General features: G+C 42.8%; 2 protein-coding genes across 2 annotated transcripts in view; one reads left to right on the forward strand and one right to left on the reverse strand.

Moving 5' to 3' along the window:
- The window catches only part of scara5 (scavenger receptor class A, member 5 (putative)), a 52,793-nt gene extending 42,007 nt beyond the window's left edge, over positions 1 to 10,786 (forward strand). The window contains exons 8-9 of the mRNA XM_080831816.1: positions 4,396 to 4,584; positions 9,794 to 10,786. Of these exons, the coding sequence (XP_080687942.1) occupies positions 4,396 to 4,584; positions 9,794 to 9,927 (323 nt within the window). The 3' untranslated portion in view covers positions 9,928 to 10,786. The remainder of the gene's footprint in view (positions 1 to 4,395; positions 4,585 to 9,793) is intronic.
- An 8,443-nt stretch (positions 10,787 to 19,229) lies between these two features.
- On the reverse strand, positions 19,230 to 19,873 carry LOC308360017 (gamma-crystallin M1-like; the record flags this gene model as incomplete). The annotated part of the gene is made up of 2 exons (XM_080831751.1): positions 19,230 to 19,508; positions 19,610 to 19,873. The coding sequence occupies 2 exons, from the start codon at positions 19,871 to 19,873 to the stop codon at positions 19,230 to 19,232; spliced, it is 543 nt and encodes a 180-aa protein (XP_080687877.1).
- Between the last annotated feature and the right edge of the window lie 1,052 nt (positions 19,874 to 20,925).

Genomic DNA, 20,925 nt, shown 5'->3' on the forward strand with positions numbered 1-20,925 from the left:
CCAAAATCTAAAAAAAAGAATTCCCTCAAGCTGGAAATATTATTTTTTCTTGATGACATCATTAGGGCTCATTTTGGCTTGATGAGAGTTGGAATGGGCCTCTGTCAAAGTGACAGCTCCAAACATCTGAAACGGATTTTGACCCTTTCTTAGGTTCATGTGGAGAAAGAGAAAGAGAAAGAGAGAGAGAAAGAGAGAGAGAGAGAGAGAGAGAGAGCGGACTGTGAATAAGAGGCCTACTAAATTAAGAGGGTTGAGGGTGGGGTCTTTTTTCATTTTTTCTTTTTTTTTGCGCTCTGAAGTGAAATTGGTTCCATGAGTGTGAAGAGCCTCGTGTAAATGGATGAGGTTTGTGCGATCACACTCGGGGGTTTTGTGGTCTGACCGCCTTGATGTATGTCACATGCTCTGTCACCACGGCGCTGTTGTGACTGTCCTCTCTGCTCAGCCCATTCATCATTGTCTCCGTGTGACGTTGATGGCATCACGCTGCAGAACTCTCTCCCTCTCTCTCTCTCTGGCTCTCTCTCTCTCTCCCTGGCACTGCAACCCAACAGGTGTGGCAGACTTACATCATAAGGAGTTTGACCGGCTGTGATATGCCTCACCCCGTGCAGACCACTGTGTCCATCACCTCTGACACCTACGCACTTGTCTCCCCGAGGGCTCGTTGACTTAAATATGAACCACCGTGTAATCAAGGGGCAGAGTGGTGTGTGAGAGCTAAGCAGTCTGTTTCGCACACCTCATCTCACACACTCTTCACACTGTTCTTACACACTCTCATGTGTGGGGGCCAGAGAGAGGGACTGCGTGACTGGTTTGGAGTTGAGGTGCGTTGGACGGTTTTTAAAACCTTATACTGTTGCACAACCAGCCTGAAATGATTCCCCTGAAAGTAACGCAGTCATATCCTTCCGTTTACTGACGTGAATGTATTCCTGTAGGCTGTAAGTGAGTATTTATTGATCAGCTCTTGATACAGATGTAATGTAATTGTAATTGTCCTGCCCCAAACAGAACGTTTTAGCGGACTCTTCTTCCCCAAACATTATGACTAGGATAGCTCTTTCTTCTGCTGAGTGGGCCATGTGGGTCATGTCTGCCAGTGTTTTGCAAGGTATCGACAGTGCTGATTTACAGAGATCTCTCCCACGGGAAGGGAAGGAGTCTGCCCTAGTTTCTTAAGTAAATCTCACAAGTTGGGAGTTGTGAAACAGGAGAGGTGACATCACCGGGGGTTTTTGGAAAGTTTTTCGATTTCTGCTTTTCATTACTTCGTCTGGACAATTAGTCCGATTCGGTTAAATTGCACACTGGAATTTGCTGGCTTTGAGCAGATTACACCCGCAAAAACATGTTTGCTTGGGTTAGCACTCATCAAAAACAGGGTTAACTTACTATTCCAACAAGCTGTGGGCTTTCTTATATTCTTGATCTTTTAATATCCTGGTAAGAAACCTCATTTAGACACAGTACGGCTGTCAGCGTCACTAATGCATTTGATGTGCTTATTTAATGCTGATACATCAGCAATACTACATCTAGACGGATATTAAATCTCACTGTGTGAGTTCAAAACACACAGTCCTGGATTATGAACCTTAGCTAGATACATCGTACATGAAGGGTCAACATCCATGTCCTCTGAACCCAGCCAAAACAGAGGCCTTTGAGGATACAGCGAGCGTGCTTTTAGGGCTTGGATCACACTTGCATGTGACTGGGGGAGTATAGAATGACATCCAGGACATGTGAGGCGTTTCCTCCTGGCCGTGTTCACCCTCATGCTGTGGGCCATACTGGGGTGTGGGGGTGGATTGCATTAGTGGGGGGGGGGGGATGCGCTGTGCTGCTGCCGTGGGAACCGTCCACAAGCAGAGAGGTTGAGGGCCGGCCGGACCACACAAACACGACAATGACGCCATCACTCCCCCGCTCAACCTGCACTTTGGACAACCCAGACGCATCTGTGGTGAGCCCAGGCCAGTCCAAACACATGCACACAGGGGGAGCGGACCCTGGACTCTGTGGAGTCCACTAATGTAGTACTGGACACTCCCAGCCCACTGATAGACATCTTAAGGAGCTGAAACCTCACACACACACATACAGGTCCCTGTGGAAGGGACCCATAAGGGCCAGAGATACCAGTAGAGCCATTACACACAGCGTGCTCCACGCTCTGACAGGGGCATTTAACCATGTGAACCTTAATGTAAACCATACATACCATACAGGCGCAATGGTGCGATCAGGTAGAGTTGAGTAGACCATTAAGATTTGATACTGTACAAGTGACAACCTCCCTGCAAGGCTGGGTCAACAGTTGATAAACTGCTATGTGAGATATGAATACATTGGACTAAAGCGCTATATGAGCCAAATGTGCCAATCGGTCTTTGTCAAGTATTCACTTACAAATCTCATTTCCCTTTTTTTTTCTAAAGTTGTTTTTCACGTTGTCCATATCACATGGCTGATTTGTTTGACTGGTCACAGGGAAGGGTATTTGTGAGCCTTGGAGTAGCAGTAAACCACTTGTGCATGCTGTTTAGCGTGTCCAAGAGCATTGTGTTGATCTGTTTCTTTTTTTGCTCAGCTCAAGGTAATATCCGTACATATGCATGACATGTAACCCTGTACGTGCTACAGAACAAGGTAAACTAGCCCTGTTTTGATTCCGTGTGCAGCGCTTGGAGGCGAACCTCCTGAATGAAGTTCCTTATCCATAAATTTCAGTCATTTTGCACGAACGCTCTAAGCCCTGAGCCTGCTCAAATGCAGCACATTAGTCACACAGGCTTGGAGCCGTCAGCTGTGCAATTTTGTTTTCCGACCTTGACCGTACAAGATGATGAAATATATGTGCCCCCCACACAGAGACACTCTTTCCCACACGCACACAGAAACACGCACAGATATATACGTACGTATCACACACACACACACACACACACACACACACACACACACGAATAGACACCTAAACTCAGCACAGACTCATATATAGCACACCTACACACACCTACTGATGTCTGTTTTGCACTCCACTGTCTCTGACACTGTCTTGAACTGCAGACATAAACACCAATTGGCATGCACAGACATGCACCTATACACATACACACACACACACACTCACACACAGTCACAAACAAGCCCACCACTGAGTCCCCTTCTCACAGCACAGATTGTTGTTCCCTGAGCCGTAACTGCCGTAATCTCGAACGAGAGAGGGGGAGTGCGGGTTGAAGGAGAGCGTAAGCGGGAAATCTCCCTGTTTGTCTGTCGTGGACATGTGTTTTCAATCACTGCAGATTGGCCGCCTTCCTCAGGCCAAGCGTGGGCCAGCATCTGCAATGCATTTGCAGGATGTTCCTCCTCTCTTCCGAGGCCCATCCTGGAGATTTACATTTAATGCAGCGCCGAATTAATACCACCATGTGGCTAAGAATTGGCCCCTCTCCAATGATGGAGCACTGTCCGGTTAAAGCCAGCCATCGTTATCAACACCTCCCACCTAGCTGTCATGCGTGAGGACAAAAGTCGGATGTTAATCTCTGAGAGATACCTCCCAGAGACGTGCACAAGAAGGAAGATTGAAGATGCCTTGCTGGACACGTCTCCCTGACTAATAGATATCTGATGTTGTTGCTAGCTCGTGCCGTGTTGTGGGAACTGGGGCTAAGAGACTGGGGGAGAAGGAGAGGGAGAGTAAGTGAACTTATTAACTCATCATTTAGGGCACTGAGTGAAAGCAGCTTCGATGCACATCTTGAAATGATTGCCCTGATGACCCATTCACGCAAATGTGCTTGCTGTTGGGAAAAATTCTCTGAGGTTCTTTCTGCTGTCACCTGTTGCGTTTGGGATTGTAATTAGAAAACACCTGCCAGAGAACGACCATTCAGCTCCTCAGACACTAAATGCCTTTCAACTGCTAATTATCTTTCGCTTCAACACATTTATTTGTTAACCGTGTGGCAGAGTTTCCCATTTAGCTCTCCAACTTCATGCTTTTTAAGGGGAAAAAGCGATCTCTATCCAAAATGTAAAATCTTCTTTCCCTTGGAAGCATATAGCTTTTCCATAAACGCCTTTGTCAATGTCTCTCAAAGACAGTAAACAGTATACCTAGAGTTTTTTTTTTATAACTGCTTCAACAGTCCCAAGGTGTGCATCACTTTTAGTCACTTGGATTGAAGCGTATGCAGTAAGACTAATTGTGTGTGTGTATGTGTGTGTGTGTGTGTGTGTGTGTGTGTCTCTCTGTGTGTGTATCTCTGTGTGTGTGTGTGTGTGTATCTGTGTGTGTGTGTATGTGTGTGTGTGTGTGTGTGTCTCTCTGTGTGTGTATCTGTGTGTGTGTGTGTGTGTGTGTGTGTGACGCAGTGGAGCCAACACTGGTTAGGCTGGTGAATGGATCGGATTCTCACGAGGGCCGGGTGGAGGTGTTCCACGAGGGGCGCTGGGGCACCGTGTGTGATGATGTCTGGGACAAGAAGGACGGGGACGTGGTGTGCAGGATGATGGGCTTCAGAGGAGCCAAAGAGATCCACAAGACCGGCCGCTTTGGCCAGGGTGAGTATTTTAAAGTAACTATGTTAATATTGTCTTTAATTAAGTATAATATCTTTGTGTTTTTTGTGTGGAAGTAACAATATTCTCCAGTCTTCCTCCCCAGAGGCAATTTAGCGCTTAGAGGCAATTGTATTGTAATGGCGCTATACAAATAAAATTGAATTGAATTGAATTGAATTGAATTGAATTGAATTGAATTGAATTGAATTGAATTGAATTGAATTGAATTGAATTGAATTTGATCTTTCCAAAACATGTATCACTCTCACAGCTCTGACCCACAGGTGGAGTTTGACATGTGAGATGAGGGGGGGGGGGGGCATTTGTTGACTGGCATCAGTACACTATCAAACACTCACACACTATTAGGTTGCGTGTGAAGCATATACATAGTGGCATGGACCGCAGAAGGCATTTCAAATTGGTGGGGCCCCCAACTACTCCCACAACACACACACACAGTGCTGTCACCCCCTTGCTCCCGACTTTGAAGCGCCTTTGGGATCCACTCATACGATCATCTATAGTGCTGCAATCAGTGGCGGCCTGTGTTTGATAGTTAGGCGTGTGATGACCATTTATCTCGGTACCAGTTAAAAAAGGGGTTCAAGAAAAAACCTTTTTACCAGTTTTAGACATTTTGAGATGAAAAGGACAGGGGAAACACATGTTTTAAGTCTGGCTAGCTAGGTCGTTCTGAAGCAGCTTCTCGCAAAACCGTCCCTATTTCTCACTAAAGTAACAGCATTCTACCAATCAAGACTAGTAAAACACCTGTGGCACTAGGAGACGAGAACTAAGATGGATCCTTAATTCATTTATTGGTCATCAGCAGCAAAAAACATGTTTTGGCTGATACCTACACCGTCATTGCTCCTGGCTCAATGGTAATGCGATGCTTAAAACCTACAGTCAAAGAGAGGGGCAAGAATACTCTGCCATCTGTGTTTGAATCACACAGTAATGACAGGCTCTAAAGGTCAGATCCAATAGAGTGATCAGTCTGCATTTATGGATCTTGGAAATGGTTGAGACCAGTTGTTTTCTCCATTGTACTTTTAGGAGGTATTTTACAGCACGCTGTGTTGGATCACTTTGGAGAAGAATATGAGTTTATACGGAAGAGCCAGGGAGGCTTGATGCCATCAAAACAGTCTCTATGGTGACATAAATCTGATTCCCACTATAATTTACATCCAGATCCAGCTACAGAAAATTCTCTTATTTAGGAAAGGCTATATAGATGATGACTTATTGTGTTATCTGTCCTTCACAGTGTTTGGAGTTGGTTGAAATAACAACCATGCTTGTAGGGTAGTTCAGTGTTGAAAGAACCAAGTAAAATGAGAAGTTATTTGATTAGCTATGAAATCACCCATACAGCCCATTTTTCTAAGATTAGTGTTCTGTTCACAACAATGTTTCCAAATATTTACCTCCTCTCTCACTGCATGTGACTGAATAAGAACTTAGACTAACTCTTTTTGCATATGACTGTATTTAAACATTTATTTTCTCTCGCTGGATAACCATATTTGAACATAGATTTACTCTTAAATACTCTTACTCTCATTCATTATTTTAATTATATTCATTTTTATTCTGAAATCTGTCATAAAGCTCATTCAACCAGGCAAGTGAACATCTGAGCTTAGTTCATGTGACACTAGCTTCGCTGTTAAGAGGTTTGCCAGTGATATGTTTACGTCAGCTTCTCCATGAGTGACAGGGTCCTGTGGAGCTTTGTGACATTAATCATGGATGAAACACCACAAACATCTTGGAAAAATTGTTATTACAAGTAATACGTAATCATGTGAACGGGTTTTGGTAAATATTTTCTGTATTAAAGAAAAACGTCTTTTGATCGACATCACGGAAAATATGGGCTAGATTAATGTCCTGGAGCTGCTTTATTGGTGTATAAAAAAAGTCATTGGATGTTTATTATGCTTTAAAGCACATTTGCATGAAGCATCATGCAACCGTCTTGTCCTCAAAAGCTCCATGGTCAGGCTTCTAAACACAGAGCAGCCCCAGAGCACGCGCCTCTCCAACTTGACTTCCTTCCACAGTGGGCTGACTCATGAGTGTGGAGGGTTGGAGATGGAGGCTGGTGGAGACTGATGGAGCCTGGACATCTCTATGTTGTCTCACCTCAAAGCTGTGTATGGATGCTCGGACCCACACCGGATTGCTAATAGCTCTATTGGGGGCGGTGGACACACACTGCACATCTGCAAGCTCTCAGATTGTGAGAGATGATGGCGAAGATAGTGTAGCACCTGGGAGCTTTAACAGCCTGGACATGCATTTTAGGATGAAATCATGTACGGGAATATATTTTTTTATTTATACACAAGATTGATCTAAGGTGCTCTTAACGTGCTGACATGCTGTCTTGATACAGTTGTTTAAATTTGACGCAGTGTAAGTATGACTGGGGAATGTTCACATGATGAGAAAAATTACAACCAAGAGTGTTTTACCCACAAACACATCTACTCTCATTCCTATAGAAGTTTTGTATCTGTCAGCCTTAAGCTGTGACTCTTTAATGGATGTCACTGAACTTTGGAACCCTGGCGTTAGGACAGGAAAATCCATCAGCCCCAGTGAAACCGTTCCCTTGCCTAAACGTGTGCTGTAAGACTTGAAGAAAGCAGTGACGACCTTTTGATTCCATTAGAAAAACAACCTCCCAACCACCCTCACAGAAGGTACAAAAATGAGGGAAAAAAACATCTTCTACAACCTCCACATGCAAGCTGAACTTGGTCATAGCTAGAGTGCTTACATCAGTAGAATGCTTGCAAAAGATAACTGAGAATTAAGGATGGCCCAGACCAAAGTCTTTGATTTATTCCTCCTCGTAAAAGATTGCGGCACCTTAAAAGAGGATTTGGACAAGGCTTTGCAGAGTGGACCGAACACAACCAATTCATTAAGCTGTCAAGAGCGGGGGATCATCCAGTGGGCGTCTGTGATTCTGGCTGTGCTAAAAACAAGACCTGAACGTGCCTGCGAGCCAGAGAGATGGCTGGCTATAGACGGGGAGATAGAGAGAGAGAGAGAGAGAGAGAGACAGAGAGATGGCTGGTTTTGTTGAAGTAATTAATAAAGGCAGTAAAGACACTTAGAGGAGGACCCTCTGCCAGAGCTCCTCTTGGGTGGCACTTGGCTGCCATGTGTGGAGCATGCAAACATCTCAGGGTCGGACTATAGACGAGGAGATAGAGAGAGAGAGAGAGAGAGAGAGAGAGACACAGAGAGAGAGAGAGAGAGAGACACATAGGGAGTTTTTGTGCTCGTGTTTTTGCCAATTTTTTAAGTTATACGCAGGATAGGTTGTTAAATTCCTTGTGCACAGCAGCCAAACCTCTCAGTGTCACGTGCAAGTACTCATAACCCCTCACGAGACCAGGGCCTCTTTTAGCCGGCTGTATAAGGGTGGGCTAATAGAATTAATAATAAAATATGGGCTAATAGAAAATAACTATTTACTTTTTATTTTTTGCTTTACTTTGTTGCTGTCAACACAGTTGATAGGCATTAAACTCGTGTGAATGATGAATGAAAATATGAAATGAAAATAAGACTCACACGTGGACGGGGCTGGGAAGATGTAGAGAAGTCCAAAACGGTTGACTCTACATCAGCATCGGCCTTGCAAGTTTCAGGTGGATTTTAAACTGTGGAGGGGGTGTTTTCAAGATGGCCATTTTCAACCCCGCAAAAATTCAGTTTTTTATAGAAATATAAAAAATGTCAATACCAACACCATTGATGTGTTTTATCACAGTACAGTGAATGAGTAGGCTCAAAAGACTAAAACAGAAACAAAAACTAAGGGTAAATAAGCATTTAGAACACTAATTTGTTCCAAACAGTTCTTGCTTTTTCAGCAGCCTCATACAACTCCTTTAAGACTCCTGTGAGTGACCATTTTCAAAAACCACAAGTGTGCTTGTTTTCAGTTCCAGGCAGAGATGTTCTTAAAGGGAAGACTCCAATCTTCGGCTCAAAATGCGTAACAGCTTCGGGGTCTTTGAGGGGAGACCAGCGGCTGTTCTGTTTGAATGGAACCCTATGGGAGAAGAGGCTCAGAACCCTGAATAAACTCTTATTTTGTGAAAGTAGCTATGTTGATTAGCCTGGATACCAGCCTGAACTCCGCCCACAACATTTTTGGTCTGGGAGATTCAGTCTAGACTTGAGCTAGTTGGGAGAGATTCAAGTTCTCGGAAAAGTGATCTGACCAATGAAATTGTAAGGGCGGGCTTTATACGTTGATGGACAGATGACCAACCAACGCTTGAGTTGATAAGATAGATAGATTAGACATCGAACAAAGATGGCGCCGTCTCGGGAGCTTAGTGGGGCATATTTGATATGATTTAAGCTATCTACACGACTTTTTTATGTCTACATTGACTCGGTTAGTTGTGTATGTGCAACACGAATGTTGCCGAGGATTGTAGGCCTTAACTGAAGCGCTCTAGACCATTATTGATAGGTTATTGCTAACGCTTAGACAAAAAATCCATTAAAACAAATAGTAGCTAGCTATAGCCTTGCTGCTAATAAGTATGTGAGCAGGCATATCTCACAGATATTGACAGCGCAATCATTTTGAAAGAGGAACAGAGAAACGCGATCAAGGCATTTGTCGATCGAAAATATGTTTTTGCCGTCCTTCTTACGGGATCCGGTAAAAGTTTTAATGTATCAGATGGTCATACTATGTTGCTCTGATTAGTTGTAGGTATCCAATTGAGCGAAGAGGCATTTTTTTTCCTGCTTCGTTGAAACACGCCCCATAATCACAGCCCAATGGTTCAGCATCAGACTCATATTCTGACTAGAATGTTATATGTTGATAGTAGATTGCTGAAATACATTGCCCAATAAATTATTCTGTTAACATTGTGCGGTTGGGATTTGCAATTAATTATTGCTGAAATGTTACCGGAGGTTAGTTGTGAAAACATAACTGCTACCTCAACCAAAAATATTTGCATTTGCTCATTGAAATGAATTATGTGAATTGACAAAACAGATTTAAGACATTAAGTTATCAACAGTGCACAGTCATATCTGTGCCTTATCTGTCTCCCAAGAAGCAGAGCTCTATACTCGTGCAGTGCTTTGACTGCTGAAGGGGTACTCTAAGGTCCTCACCCTCTGCTTTGCTCTCCTTGTCCCACAGGCACTGGCCTGATCTGGATGGATGATGTGGCTTGCGATGGCACTGAGGACACCATTCACCAGTGCAAGTTCTCCGGCTGGGGCAGGACCAACTGTGGCCATGTGGAGGATGCAGGGGTGACGTGCAACACCTAAAAGCATCCCCCGACCCCCCAACCACCGCCACGCATCTCGCCTTGCTCCCCCCCTCCTACGTTTTTGGAAAGGCCAGAATGAACCAACTTGTTATGTGGCAAGAGTGTGACTTGACAGCCTGGGCGAGGTGCATCAAAGCCGCCGCACTTCCTGGTCCGCGCCGCGCAAATCGATTTGACAGTTTTGAGAAAACATGCCTCGACTGGGGGCCCCGCCGGGGGCCTCTGGGTCAGCTATTGTCTTTGTAGAGTTGGTGTCACCATTGGCTGGCGCAACCAAAAAAAAAACCTGAATCTCTTGCCAAGACGATCCGACCAAAATAATGGCCAGTAACATACAGTGACCTGTTTGGGGATAGAAGCAAAAGGTACAAAAGGGAAAGAGTGGGAACAAGTGTCGTGCATGTCTAATGGATGTGAGCTTCAGAGAGCAGATTCAATAGTGTGTGTGTGTGTGTGTGTGTGTGTGTGTGTGTGTGTGTGTGTGTGTGTGTGTCAGTGTGTGCGTGTGTGTGTGTGCACGTGTGATTGTGTTGAGTTTCTCTCATTAGTGAATTTTAACATCAAGATACGTATGGTCTTTTTATGTCAGATTTGAGAATGCTCCTATATGCTTTCCAATCCCCCCCTCCTCCCCCAAACCAGGTCATTTGGGTAACACAGAACACTGCCAAAAATGCCTCTCCCCTCAGTAGGAAATAGTGCAGTAGTGGTCATGAGAGTGACGCTTGGTTTGTGTTTGGAAACCCCAACTCTGACCACAAATATACCAATTTACAGCCTTAAGTAGACTGGTGCAAAAGTACTGGTGAAAGCAAGGGGTTTCATATAAACAACATGAAATTGGGATCTCGCCCCCCCCCCCCCCCCCCCCCCCCTTTTACTCTTGGCTGACAATGGCATTTCTGTACTTGAATCAACCACTGCTACATGGAACATAGCCTGCGGTGGACAGATAACAGATAACATAACATTCAAAATCTAATGTCATTTTATTGCTGCAAACACAAAAGTGTCTAATGCTCCAGCGGACAGCTAGATTGTCTGTGTGGCCGGCACCGCATATCCCTTAAGGCCATCTTCAAACCCAGTGTTTCAGCGGGGGAAGTGGAGCTTAATCAAACAGTATTAGAAAGCAGCCAAAGACAACACACAATGAATTCCTTCTCAGTTTGAATGCTGTCATCCTCTCTCTCTCCGAAGGACATGATTACTTACATTTACAGCTGGACTGCAAAGTGCCATTGCTTTTATGTACCGATCTTTATGACATTTTCCAACAACGTATTATGTTTATAAGTGTGACCAGTGTCATTATGTAGTCTTACTCTATCATAAATAACATACCTTAGCACTTGAACGATTTATTTTATGTTAGTCTACAATTGTTTAACTTTGGTTGTAGTTAGTAACTGGCAGGACAGACATGCTTTTAATGTTCACCACAAGTGGTTTTAAAGCCTCACATAAGTCGTCGTCCCCCCCATTTAGATTTGTTGCTGCATTGCAAATTGACCACTGAACAACTTCCTGATTTGGATCTTGGCCATCAAACCACGGGGCCAGGGGCCTAATTGTTCTTTAAAATGCGGCCATTTCTTTATATAGATGCCTATTTCATCGTTATGGCTTATATCATGCTGTGTACATGCCAAACACACAAAGCCAAGCTCCACAGATCTTGGCCATCCAGCCACTGAACTAGCAGGGATAGCCCACTGTGCCGTATGAATAAGGCATGAGGCTCTTGACCAGTGGTGAAGCAGCCATTGCTCTTCAATGATAAGCACTGAAAGGCTTTCAAGTTCTCCTTAATGAAGGTTTACTCCCCACAGGTGTTCCAAAGCTCTAAGAATGTTTCACATTATTTGTTTTCTTGTATTTTTTTCCTCTCTGCCATAGCTGTCAGTTGTATTTCTCATTTACAGATGCAAAGACAGAAACCCAATATCTACTTGCATACGAATGTATATGAACTATAAACATCATAGAGAAGCATATTTTTAGTGTCTGTAAAAGCTACTTCAATCTCAAGGCAATACCAGTTACAGTATTTGATATTTGTTGTTATATATTGTTGGAGAGAATAAAGCATTTTTGTGTTTATACACACGACCTCCATTTCTTCTGATAAAGCTGAATGTTATGACCCCTGCCCAAGACAAAGCGGGGCAGCCAATGACTCGGGCTCCCACAATATACATTAAAAAGACCGTAAGAAAGTAAAAAGACCCCTATTAAAGGAAGCAGATCTCAAATGCCCTCCTTTCAAATCAGACGAAGGCCGAGGAACAATTACCTGTGATGGCTTCCACATGCCCGACGGATATGGAAATGATTCCAACAGAATCAACTGAAAAGAGAACAAAGAGAATCAGAGCACATGGACTGTCGCCTCCAATCAGGGTTCTAAAGCCGGCGCAACTCACTTTTTGGTGGGCTGCACCTCTCAAGGTGATCTTAGGAAACTAAAGGAGTCAGCCGAGCGACATGCACACAAAAAACGGGGTGGGTATACAGCGAATCACCACACTTTGGTTTAATCTAAGTGGGCTACTACTGATAGAACATGTAGGCTATCTGACCCTTCACCTAACAATGATAGAACTCTTCTTTCTGTTCCCTTTCTCTACCCCTCTCCTGTGATACAAACATTGAAGAAGTAAGCTGGTTCTGTTATCCTTAATCCAAGGTTCGGTTGCAGAGAGTCAGGAAACTCGGGAAAGATGTATATTTTATAATACTTTATTCCAACGCATCACACAATCAACTCGCAAGTCGCGGTAAACGATAGAATTCTTTCAATGACATTACGGAGGGTTGTGGCCCTTATAGTACATAATTAACATGCAAACAATAAAGGTGTGTCCATAAATGAAAGTAGGAAGTTACCTTATTTGGTCTTACCCAATTAAGTCTAAGTTAATTAAATGTCTGTCTGGGGTCCTGGCAACCATTGATCTCCTGCTGTCTTTCCTTCCTGACCCTGGACAATAGCTATTTGATGTCTCAGGGTCCAAATGGTTGGGGAACAGGCCTGATGCCCGTCTGTGAGGCCTTAGATGCATATTGACAGAATGGACCTTGCTGTGATTGCATATGACTAAAAACCATGTATTTAAACTAAATCTAACAACGGTTATACAGGAAAGTGAGCACAATGGATAGATACATTCATACCACGGACAGCGTGTCAGGCTAAAAAAAAAACAATAATGGAAAGTGTCGCTGGCAGTGACTTCAAACCTTTCTTCCTCTATTTATTTGGCCGGAAGGTTTGAAATCCGAAATCCAAAGGGCATTCCGGGTCTGATGTTTTAGGCAGAGACACAGTGGGCAACATTGATTCCACTTATCTGAGTACTCGTTTAAAATGGAGTACTGTGTGCAAGAGTGTTTCCATTGAAGTTTATTCGTCCCAGTCAAATGAACGCCTCCATTGTCACATACAGCAGCATAGTGTCAGGGGGCATCAGTGGACACTAAAGTGTGCGTTATGATTCAGCTCATTCGATGTCGGATTGCAATTTAGGAGAGTGCAACTTAACCCTCCACTCAGAGCAAAAGAGCAGCTTTCTAGGAAACAACACAACAGCAAAGTAGATAACTCAAGACCAAAGATGGAAAAACCTTTAATGTGTTGTTTTATATTGCTTTTGTTTGAAAAAAAATCAACTTGTGCTGCTGATTGAATTCTGGTCAAGCTGATTTGATGATGAGATGTTGAAGGCAGTTGTTTTTTTTACAACATACCCTGAAACGTTTGTCCGGGTGGCCTCCAAAGAGTGAGAATTATAGAACCCAGATGTCTTGAATTGGCAGATATGATCTGCGTTGACTGGCTGCATGAGTCACAAAAGAAATTTATGACTTTGACATTGATGACAAAAAAAGAAAAAATGACTTTTGATTGCTTATGCCTTAACATAAACATGAGCTAGCTTAAGCCTGCGTGTGGAAGCTTGTCGTAGCAATGAAGAGAACCACAGCCACGGCGACTTCAAACATAAATAAAGCTGATTTCATTTCTCTCCCTTTACGATCAGCTGTGGGGTTTTTTGACCAAAGAGTTTATTCTCAATCTAAACTACCTATAACAACCAACGAGCCAGTGACAACTGCCTGAGTTAACAAGACAAACATCCAGAGAAAATCCTTTCTGTGGTCAGGATAAATGTTCCTATTGCGCTCTCTCTCTCTCTCCCTCTCACTCTCTTTCATTCTCTCTTCATCTGTTTCTCTCACTCACTCATTCACCCTCTTTCATTATAGCACCTTTCCTAAGGCAAACATTCATACTATTTTCATTATTAATAACTATGGATTATGTCACCGTGCCATTGAAGGGTGATTTGCAGTAACTACACACATATGGAAAGAGGGACCTGCAGACATTAATCAATATGGCTTGACTGTACTGACATCATTTTTGAAACACACACATACAAATGCCAGCTCGCAGATATTCTCATGCACACAAAAACACAACCACATTCTGTGCACACATGTGTGCCATACACACACACACACACACACACGCATACACACACACACACACACACACACACACACACGCATGCACGCATACTCACACACACACACACACACACACACACACACACACACACACACACACACACACACACACACACACACACACAGGCACAGCTGCCCAAAGCCATGAGGACAAGTAATGAATGAAATGGAGGCCTTGACTTCAAATGTGTGTGAAATCTGGAAATTCTTGAGATCAGTCTCACCTCTACAGCAGAGAACTGTGTCCAAGTCATGAAAACGAAACAGGCTGGGTGAGGTGTGTGTGTGTGTGTGTGTGTGTGTGTGTGTAGTCTGGCTCCAATATCCCAGGATACACACCTGACAGTGGACACAGGCTAGGGGATTGACGCTTTTGGACTCTTTTCAGGGAGGTACACACTGCGAGGCAAACACATGTTCAACACTCTCTGAGAAAAATCCTGTCAGGGCGATATCGTCTTGGCATGACAGCTGCTCTAATGTTGATTAGAATTGATTGAACTAATTTTCCATCGGTGTATCATGATCAGTTGACTTGCCTTGGTTACACCGTATTAACCAAATGATCACTGTTAATTAGATGTGTCGAAAACGGCTTTGCCATATTGGACAGAGCTAAATATATAGTGGTGGTGGAGTAATAATACAGTGATGGCGCTGATGTATTGCGCTCTCTTCAAACCTGCCCCCTGGTGGCACTGAAAGGGTAGGGGAAGAGGAGAGGAGGAAGAGGAAGAGAAGTGAAGAAAGCGGGCTATTTTACTGGGGCAGAGATCAAACAAATCAATGATTTGAGATCAACAAATCAGGACAAGGGGGGAACCCAAATCTTGAGCCTTCCCAGGCTAGAAGTGTGCAGGGGAAAGACTGTGGAGAGGAAAGGGATGTGTGTGTGTGGGGGGGGGGGGGAGGGGGGGGTTACTTGACCATTGTGTTTCAAAATAAATCATTTTCTCTTTCTCTATTTTCTCTATCACTGTCTGTACCACTGAGATCGTAGTAATAGATTGCGCTGTCCTGAGGTTGGCTGTGCAGCTTTGGCGCACTCTAGTGACCAAATAAATCACAGCACACGTCACAGTGTCCATGTAACGCTTGTCTACGGGCATGTGGATTGCACACATACATCACTGTTGTGATTATTTGCAAACGCAGCATTCTTTTAATATTGTATTTCTAAAGTTGCTGAGATTTTAGATGTGTTGTTCTAAACTGTCACACACACAGCACGAATACAGACCGCTCTCAACAGTTCACACAGGATGAGACAAGACTTGCAAGTGTCTGACTGGTTCCTCATTCCCTGCAGCACAGCTAGCTCATGCATATCTGCTGTAAGGTTTCTGATTTATAGAAGATATATTAGCACAGGTGACATTCGCGTCTGTGTCAGAGCCAACTCCGTCTGCCGTTGGAAGCATCAAGCTCTTTCAGATGAGATCTAATCATAATGAGAACCATCAGGGTCATCCTGTGTAAATGTATGTTCAAAATGCAAATAATGAAACACTTGGGTACAGCACACTTGTGACATTGGGTACAGCACACTTGTGACACAGGTGACATTCGCGTCTGTGTCAGAGCCAACTCTGAGGTATGGCCCTGCCGTTGGAAGCATCAAGCTCTTTCAGATGAGATCTAATCATAATGAGAACCATCAGGGTCATCCTGTGTAAATGTATGTTCAAAATGCAAATAATGAAACACTTGGGTACAGCACACTTGTGACATTGGGTACAGCACACTTGTGACACAGGTGACATTCGCGTCTGTGTCAGAGCCAACTCTGAGGTATGGCCCTGCCGTTGGAAACATCAAGCTCTTTCAGATGAGATCTAATCATAATGAGAACCATCAGGGTCATCCTGTGTAAATGTATGTTCAAAATGCAAATAATGAAACACTTGGGTACAGCATACTTGTGACACTTGTATTTTAAATTGTATGATCATTATTTTGTGTATTAAACATTTTGATATTGGTATCGTAAAGTATGGTTCAAATGTTAGATATTGGTATTGTAATGTATGTTTTAAATGTGAGATATTGGTATTGTAATGTATGTTTTAAATGTTAGGTATTGGTATTGTAATATATGTTTTAAACGTTTTGATATTTGTATGTAAGTCTTAAATGTGGACCCCACGAAAAGTAGCTCTGTCTTAGGGTAGAGCTAATGGGGATACTACAAATAAATAAACAAATAAATTACCTTCACCACTACAACTGCACACTGTCATCAAATGCTGTAGATGCTAATGGTTTAGCGATTCTATATGCTATAGCTATACTGTATGCCCCACACAAGTGATGATGTTTGACATCTGAGAAACAAGGCAAACCAGTTCCCCCTCTCTTCACATCTCTTCAGCCAAGGCTGTGCCTTGCTTCACGTCACCTGGCTTCACTGACCAGCAGGAAGCCTCTTTGAACAAAAACATGTCAAGCTTTTCCTGCACGTGTGCATTCTTAAATAATAAATATATTACTGTAGCACAACTGCACCAATATCCTTCCTGGTGAGCGCTGTGGCAAAGCCTTCAATACAGAGTGAAACTGATGCAATGGGGGTGTCAAACAACTGGAGATTTTCACACCATGCTTTTCAAACCAGCTTGTCTGTTTGTGTCTTAACAAGGTTATAATAACTGTCAGTTAACAAATGTACACACTTACAATGATCTGCCATTTTGTAAAGAAAAAAGCTAACCCCCGCCCAATCTCAAGCACAGGGTCTGACCTCACACAATGAACAGAACTGGGTGGTGCTCGTTGCTTTTTAAGTCATTCACACAGAGCAAGCAGTTAGCCCCTTAGCTCCACTCACTGCCACAACCCCTTCAGACAGTGTGTGTGTGCATCGTTGTGTTCATGCTACCTACACAAGACACACTGCCGTTATACTATTTGGGATTTTAAAGGGATTGTCATGTTAATGCCGTTGGACATGACCTTAAATTAAAATATAGGGCCTGTGTGAGGGGGAATATGTTTTGGTGAAAGGAGGACGTAATGGAAACAGACGTGTTTTATAATAGAAAGCCTGCTCTGTGCAATGATGATCATGCGCCGCCAAAAACAATTTCCTGATAGCTGTTGATAAGGCCTGAAAGAGGAAGTCACCAAAACATCACAGGTTATTTATCAAAACCTTCCTGCTTTCTCTCTCAATCTCTCACACTCTATCTCTCTTACACACACAGACACACACACACCAAAACAAAACAACACACACACAAACCAAACCAAAACAACACACACACACACACACACACACACACACACACCAAAACAAAACAATTCAAACATGGAGGCAGCACAATTCCACTACTGGGACTGCACACTGGTAACATAATTTCCATTTTGAAATATTCTTTTTCCCAAAAGAGCTTAAGGTGACAAGTAAGTATTGTTTTGGTACAGCACAGCTTAGCCAACAAAAAAGAAAAAAACATCTCCATAATAAAAGGGTTTGGAAAGGTCTTGTCATTTTGTCCAATTCTTATGATGTAGATTTATAGTGTAATAATGACAGGGCAACGAAATCCCAACACAATCTGAGCCAAGCTTTGCATGGGCATTTCACTTGACTTTACCTTGAACAACCTTAAGTCACACCACACACTCAAGTCACACCATACACTCAAGTCACACCACACACTCAAGTACAGACCTGCAGCACCCCTTCTGAAAAACAGACTAATTTGTTTTTGGTTGAGTTGAGTTGTTGAGGTAGATCAAATAGCATCACTCTTGTCTCGATCCCTCCTCTCATGCCAGTAAATTCATCTCTGTTTGACATGAAATCACTAGAAAGTAGGAAAATATACGAGGGTGTATGCAGGGGGAGGGGGGGTGGGTGGATTAAGGTAATCAAGGAGTTGAAACTATATTGCACTGAAGTGAAAGCCACTGTTACTGTCACCGCCTATGTTTGTTATGAGACTAGTGGAAATAAGACATGAAAAAGTGACTGAGTCTCTCCATCACAGACTTGCTAAATGGAAACTTGTTACTTCTCTATTGGGAACCCCCTCCTGTCATCTACCACAGTGCACCTGATGAGTCAAAGACTGCAGCAGAGAAGGGAAACACTCTGCTCAGCCTACGCATGAAACACACTCCAGCCTCCGTGTCAACATCATGCGTGTACAGAATATGAAATAATTCATTTAGGACAGGTTACAACAGTTATGGAGGGATGATATGTTGCTGTGCTGTTGTGTTTTTTTTTTTTTTTTACTTAACAGTATCATGACTGCATTTTTGTCCCTTGCCTAAATGTTCACAAGATGTGGTGAACATGTGAACATGTTTTTCTCTCATTTCCAATCCTAGCACGTTGTGGTGTTGAGTAAGGAAACATTTGAGGAACTGAAAAAAGGGTTTGGACAATAAATCACAAGGAAGTACAGATGTGGCCCAAACATAAGGACTGTATCTACAATGTCCAAAAACACAAGACCTGCCAAAGCAAAGGTGTATGCTGCAAAGCATGAGATCAAATAGACGTAAGACATAACGGTGCGTTATAAAACCAAGGCAGGCTTGCTAAACGTATCATGGTGTTTCTCATATCACATTCATTTGATTTATCATTTACAAAATGGAAATACATATGCATTTGTCCAAATATTTTCAGTTTGAGTGCCAGGCATGATTAAAGATTGTATAAAAATGAATAATAAAACTAACACTGCTTTTCCGAGAGATTAAACATTTTATTGACAATCCACGGTTTCTATAGGGTTAGCAAACATGGCGTGCCTAATTACAGGAATCCATGATGCGCCTCATGCTCATGAATCTGGTGTTGCTGAATCCCATGTCTCTGAAGCTTCTGTACTCTCCAGGCCTCATGTACATCATTCTGCCTCTGAAGTGGGGCTGCTCATACATGAGCCAGTGGCCATCCATAACCTGGCAAGACTGGCAATCAGACATACGGTAGCGATCCATGATGTTGTCACAGTCATCCATCAGCTCCATACTCTGACCACCGAAGTTCTCCCTCTCGTAGATCTTCATTCTGAACTGTCCTCTGTGCTGTGTTGGAGATAGGTCAAAACTTAATAGTTGTAGTACCTACTACAATCAGCTATACATCATGTGGAAAGAATAGACAAAATATTGATGAAAAAAATTACCATTGGGATCATACGGCAGGACCTGATGTTGTCGAACATCATGCCCATGCTCTGCATGCGGTGCATGTCATTGTACTCGCCCCTCTTCATGAAGAACTGGTTGCCCATGAAGTTGGGACGCTCGTACATCATGAAGCAGCCGCTGTCCACCCTGCAGGACTGGCAGCGGCTGATGTGGGAGGACATGTCGGAACAGTCGCTCATGCACTCATAGGAGCGCCCCTGGAAGTTCCTCTCCTCGTAGAAGGTGATCTGAAATAACATTAATTTCTCTACATTTAGCTATTTCTTTATTGCATTAAGACATGTTGTAGGTTGAAAGATTCTCTCTATATTTAGGCTACTACACTTAACTCTAAAAGTATATAATTGAGTTGGTTGAATTATAATGACTCATCGACGATTCCCTGAAAATGTGTCACGTGTAAATGTAATGTTCATTCATATGAATATTCAGTATCAATATCTCTATATTTCAGTTTTTAGTGAGAAGATAATATTCCATAGCTGGACTTACCTTGCCCATCATGGTTGCGGTTGTGGTGTTTCTGTCTCAGGATTGCACAGCTTCGACACTGACTTTTCTAGTGCTTTTATTCTTGACCTCGTTGCCAAAGAAAAGGTGCATCTATTGTTTAAAACCCTGACAGGGCAACATGGCATAACAGGCCTGGCCTGCGCTTCACAATTCAAAGTGGCCTCTAAAGGGTCATTATTTGCCATTGTGTGCATTTTACACAAATATGACTCTGCATAGTTTTCATTGTTGTGATATCGGAGATTCCAGACTTCCAAGGCTTATTGCCGTGAGTTTGACGAAAACTGATCAAACTTTTTGAAAAAACAAACTAAGTGGTCCTGGGCAAATTCATCAATAGGTAGGAATGGAGCAGGATTTACTCATAATCTCTAGTAAAACACAGAAAAGTCATGTTGGAAGTCTTAACTACAAAATTAATTGATGTTTTTTGTGACTGACCTAAACATTGTTATATGTGGACTAGACTTTATTTTTTCAGTAATTAAATAAATATTAGAACTCTTATAAATATTACAACCGTTTAGAAATTATTATACTAAAAAGGTAAACTTTTTCAACCTGGCCTGATTTTTGGGTCCTGAATCTTTTTGGGTCCAAAGTTTTACAAAGGACAATTAAGAAATGAAATCTGTCCAGTATTAAGTAAGAAAGCTATAACTGGTAACTACAAAATGGCTGGACAATGTACGATGTTATCTCATGAAACATGCACTGCACACTTAGATTCAGGTATTCAGGACATTTAGGTATAAGCACAATACAACTAAGTAGGCTA

The sequence above is a fragment of the Sprattus sprattus genome (assembly GCF_963457725.1).
Source record: "Sprattus sprattus genome assembly, chromosome: 2".
Taxonomy (NCBI): Eukaryota; Metazoa; Chordata; class Actinopteri; order Clupeiformes; family Clupeidae; genus Sprattus; species Sprattus sprattus.